Source organism: Mus caroli, chromosome 11 (assembly GCF_900094665.2).
Source record: "Mus caroli chromosome 11, CAROLI_EIJ_v1.1, whole genome shotgun sequence".
Taxonomy (NCBI): domain Eukaryota; kingdom Metazoa; phylum Chordata; class Mammalia; order Rodentia; family Muridae; genus Mus; species Mus caroli.
The window spans coordinates 112,441,835-112,447,007 of record NC_034580.1 but is presented as its reverse complement, the minus strand read 5'-3'; the positions used below and the strand labels follow the sequence as shown (position 1 = coordinate 112,447,007).

The window sequence follows — 5,173 nt, the reverse complement described above, 5'->3', positions numbered from 1 at the left end:
ATGATATCTGTGTACATGAGTTTGGGCGCATGTGGGCATCTAGAAGATGAAGTTTCAGTCACTCTGCAGGGCTACAACTTGATTGGGATGCCAAGGGTGCTTGCTAAACTTGACTGACTAGGAGTGAGGGCACATACCTTTAGTACTCACTAGGGAGGCAGACACTGGCAGATCTCTGTGTTTGAGACCAGCCTGGTTTACATAGTGAGTTTACATAGATAGGTGGATCTCTGAGAGTCCAGGCCAGTCAGGGCTACAGAGTAAGGCTCTGCCTCTTCTCTTCTTTTCTTTTCTTTTCTTTTCTTTTCTTTTCTTTTCTTTTCTTTCTTTCTTCCTTTCCTTCTTTCTTTCTTTCTTTCTCCCCCCCCCATTTTTAAAAATTTTTTCAAGACAGGGGTTTTCTAATATATATATAATTTTTATTTCAATTAATTTTATTTATTTATTTTGGTTTTACTTTGTAGCCCTGGCTGTCCTGAAACTCACTTTGTTTGTTTGTTTTTAAGGCCTTTTTTATTAGATATTTTCTTCATTTACATTTCAAATGCTATCCCCAAAGCCCCCTATACCCTCCCCTGTCACTTTGGGGTTTTTTGTTTGTTTGTTTGTTTTTGTTTTTTTGTTTTTGAGACAGGGTTTCTCTGTTTAGTCCTGGCTGTCCTGGAACTCACTCTGTAGACCAGGCTGTCCTCGAACTCAGAAACCCGCCTGCCTCTGCCTCCCAAGTGCTGGGATTAAAGGTGTGTGCCACTGCCTTGCAAGACTCACTTTGTAAGTCATGGCTGGCCTCGAATTCACAGATATCCTCCTGCCTCTGCCTTCCAAGTGCTGGGATTAAAAGCATGTGCCATAACTAAACCGCATTAAAAAATTGTTTGGCTTTTTTTTTTTTTTTTTTTGTTTTTTGAGACAAGGTTTCTCTGTATAGCCCTGGCTGTCCTGGAACTCACTTTGTAGACCAGGCTGGCCTCGAACTCAAATCCACCTGCCTCTGCCTCCAGAGTGCTGGGATTAAAGGTGTGCGCCACCATGCCTGGCTGTTTGGCTTTTTTATTCTTTTGTTTGTTTTTACTTTTCGCGACAGGGTTTCTCTGTGTAGCCCTGGCTGTCCTGGACTCACTCTGTAGACCAGGCTGGCCTAGAACTCAAAAGTCCACCTGCCTCTGCCTCCCCAGAGCTGGGATTAAAGGCCTGCGCCACCACTGCTTGGCTTGTTTGGCTTTTTCGAGGCAGGGTTTCTCTGTGTAACCTGGACTTGCTTTGAGACCAGGCTGGCCTAAAACAGAGATGGGCATGCCTCTGCCTCCTGAGAGCTGGGGGTTAAAGGCGTGGCCACCACGTCAGACCCGGGCATAATTTTTTTTAAGAAATTACAGTCAGTTTTGCTTGCAGTCCCCGCCCCTCAACTCCGGTAGACCAGTACCCTTGCTCCTGCCCCTAATCCAGCATCTTTCGTTCGTGCAGCCCTGCCACGCCCCGCGGCAGTTCTTCCGCCCCCGCCCCAAGCATCTTCAGCGTCCCCTAGCGACCGGGCGGCGGCTCCTAGCAACAGCATCCCGGCGCCCTAACGACGGCGGCACGCAGGCCTACGTCAGTGCGCTCGGCCCCGCCCCCGCGCCGCCGGCCCCGCCTCCCCGCGCCTTAGGCTGCCGCCGCCGCTACCGCCGCCGCTGTCGCTGCTGCCGCCGCCCGAGACTCGCGCAGAGCAGTTATGGCGGATCCCGCAGCGCCCGCGCCCGCACCCGCTCCCGCCCAGGCCCAGGCCGCCGCCGCCCCGACCCCGGCCGCAGCCCCCGCCGCCGCCCCGCCGCCCGCGCCCGCTACGGACTCGGCCTCAGGGCCGTCCTCCGACTCCGGCCCCGAAGCGGGCTCGCAGCGCCTGCTGTTCTCCCACGACCTGGTGTCCGGCCGTTACCGCGGCTCGGTGCACTTCGGGCTGGTACGCCTCATCCACGGCGAGGACTCGGACTCGGAGGGCGACGATGACGGCCGCGGCAGCTCGGGCTGCTCCGAGGCCGGGGGCGCGGGCCACGAGGAGGGCCGGGCCAGCCCGCTGCGGCGCGGCTACGTGCGCGTCCAGTGGTACCCGGAGGGCGTCAAGCAGCATGTGAAGGAGACCAAGGTGAGGCGGGCCCGGGCGGTCGGCAGGGCTCGGGGAGGGGAACGCCGCCTCGTCGCCCGGTGCACCGTCATCACACCGGCCTGGGCGCGCACGCCGGCAGGGCTGCTCCGGGCGAGGGGAGGGGCCTTGCGAGCGATGCTCGGCTGTGGTGTTGGCCTCCGGGTGATGGACGCGCACGGATGCCCGTGGGGACCTCCTCGGGCGCTGAGGCGCATTCGGCGTTACACTAGTGCGGCGTTTTTTGTTTTTTTTTGTTTTTTTGTTTTTTTTTGCTTACAACCCCCACCGCTAAAGGAGGTCCGTGCTGCATTGTGCTTTCCGAAGGGAAGGCCGTGCCGGGGAGGGCTTGGCTGTGGGTATTCCAAAACAAAGATAGAGGTGAAAACCCAAGAAGTTGAGCAGATGCTGACGGAATGCATGGTGGGGCAGCGGCCCCACGTCTTTTTTGTTGTAACCCCTCTGCATCCTTTGCATTGCCTCGGAGAACTTTATGAGGAAAATGATAAACCAGTCCAGGGCCATGATATTAATAGTACTGAGGGAGATGGTGGCAGCTGCGACTGGGTGTCGTCTAGGACTTCTTGGGGTGGGGTGGCCTATGAAATCGTGGACAGAAGAGAGAGGGACCAATGGGAAAAGCTGCATCTTGTTTTTTCCGTTCTTTTGGTTTTAATCTGGGGCTCTTAAGCAAATACCACATTCTCCCACTGTTCGGGGAAGAGGCTTGTGAATGAAGCAGTTCCACAAGAGAGGACTGACATCATAAACCTAAGCCAAGATTGGTTTGCAGGCTTGTTTTCCTGAGTGTGTGTTTGTATCTGTCTCTCACATATCTTTACCTCACAGCTCCCCCTGTCCTGCCCCTCCCCATCAGGAAACATTTCTAAGCATGAATCAGGCCTCCTTTCAGGTCCCTGGAAGTGAGAGATCTGCTTTGGGGGAAGGCTGTTAAGTCTCTGTTTTTTGCAGTGCTGAGGGTTGACCCCAGGAACTTGATGCTAAACCTCCAGTACTTTGACATAGAGCTACGTCCTAAACCATTTTACTTTATTTTGAGAGTAAACCTTGCCAACTTGTTCAGACTGGCTTGGAAATTAAGATATTCTCACCTCAGCCTAGACAGTATGGAGGAGCCAAGCCACCAAAACAATCGCAGGAGGCTCTTCAGAAATTAATATAAGGTTGTATGGTGACTCATGTCTTTGTTTTTTCCAGACAGGGTTTCTCTGTGTAGCCCTGGCTGTCCTGGAACTTACTCTGTAGACCAGATTGGCCTTGAACTCAGAAATCCGCCTGCCTCTGCCTCCCAAGTGCTGGGATTAAAGGCACGCAGCACCACTGCCTGGCGACTCATGCCTTTAATTCCAGCACTAGGGAGGCTGAGGCAGGAGGATCTCTTGGGTTTAAGGCCATCCTGGTCTACAGAGTGGACAGCCAGAGTTATATAATAAGACCTTGTCTCAAAGAAAGCAAACGAACAAAAAAAAAGGTTTCTCACACTGGGTAAAAAAGACAGCAGAGGCACATGGCCTCATGCCATACTAAGAAGGGAGACACTGCAGCCGGAGGATGGCAGGAGACCAGCTGGGAAAAAGCCTGACTCTGAGGAGAGGCTGTGATCTAGTTCTTGTGCAGGGGTGATCTGTCTTTCAGTAACCAGTGTGTACCCACATCCACATGAAACACACACGCAGACACACGGTCTCAGCTTTTCCTCAGGAGCATGTAAATCAGGCAACAGCTTCTGACTCTTAGGAAAACTGAGTTCATTGGCAAAAGTGTTTGGAAAGTGCTCCATTTTGCAGCGGAATGCTTATTAAAAACCATCACAGCTGTGTCTGGGAAGAAGGGTCATTGCGCTCCTTCTGTGTCTGCATTGTGGGGCCAGAGGTTTTCTGTAAGGTTCAGAAAATATGTTCTGTCAGCCAGCTACTCCAGAAGTTTGACTCCCACTCTGGCTGAGGGATCTGAGCCTAGCTCTGCCACTGGGCACTGCCATTTTCTTTTGTCTGTTCCTGTTCATCTTGGAACTTTGCTTATGGCTATAGGCTATGTTCCCTCTGCCTTCCCCAACAGCATGTAATAAAATGCGACCTAAAAAGCCCATTTTGGAGGTACAGAGAAAACAACTTGAAAAGGCCTTGTTTTGGTAGGTTTTGAACATTCCCTCTTGAAATTTGGTTCGACTGCATTGGAGCCCATCTTGTCTCTGGCATTGTCTCCTCCACTATTGCAATTCTTGTGGCTTCCAGCAAAGGGATTCCAAGGAGGGTGGGCTGGGACTATCCAATGCAGGCCACAAGATCCAGGGCTGTTGTGAAGGACTAAGAGAATACATGTTTTGGGGAGGTTGTACATTTACAGGTAGCAGGTATCTGTCACCATGAGCTGTGGGCACAGGATAGAGGTGGGTCCTGGGACCCTGCAGCACTGTGTTTAGGGAGCTTGTCCCACCCTCCTCCACCTCATTGATCCTAACCTCAGGATGACAATGTGCCAGAGTAGACTCTCACTCTGGAGTCCTGCTCATCAGGTCTCTGGTTATGAGATGGGAGGACTCTGTTACTGGCAGTTTGTAGGCGAAAGTTCTCTGTCCTGGAACTCACTCTGTATATCCATCAGGCTGGTGGAAGACTTGGACCTGCCTGACTGCTTCTTCGGTGCTGGAATTAAAGACCTACACTACCACATCCAGCTGGAGTGACTTTTAGGAACTTGTTTGTTTGTTTCCTGATTTGGGGGAGTTGTTTGTTTGTTTTTTGTTTTGTTTTGTTTTGAGACACATTTTTCTATGTAGCTCTGGCTCTCCTGGAACTTGATCTGTTAAATCTGCCTGCCTATGCCTCCCAAGTGCTAAAGGCATAGTTTGTTTCTATAGCTGTGATAAAAACACCATGACCCAAAACAACTTGAAGGAATTAATTCAGAAAGATTTATTTCTCTTTTACTGCTTGTAGATCATCCAGAAATTCAGAGACCTGCCCCTGCCCCTGCCCCTGCCCCTGCCCCTGCCCCTGCCCCTGCCCCTGCCCCTGCCCCTGCCCCTGCCCC

The 5,173-nt window shown here is 52.0% G+C and overlaps 1 protein-coding gene across 2 annotated transcripts in view; it reads left to right on the top strand.

The window, feature by feature from the left end:
- The first annotated feature begins 1,627 nt into the window (after window positions 1-1,627).
- Window positions 1,628-5,173, top strand: part of Ube2o (ubiquitin conjugating enzyme E2 O) — a 56,480-nt gene continuing 52,934 nt past the window's right edge. Inside the window, exon 1 of one of the 2 annotated variants that reach the window (XM_021177641.1) lies at window positions 1,628-2,122. In XM_021177641.1, the coding sequence (XP_021033300.1) occupies window positions 1,712-2,122 (411 nt within the window). In that variant the 5' untranslated portion in view covers window positions 1,628-1,711. The remainder of the gene's footprint in view (window positions 2,123-5,173) is intronic. The other variant, XM_029483952.1, reaches the window with a different exon arrangement.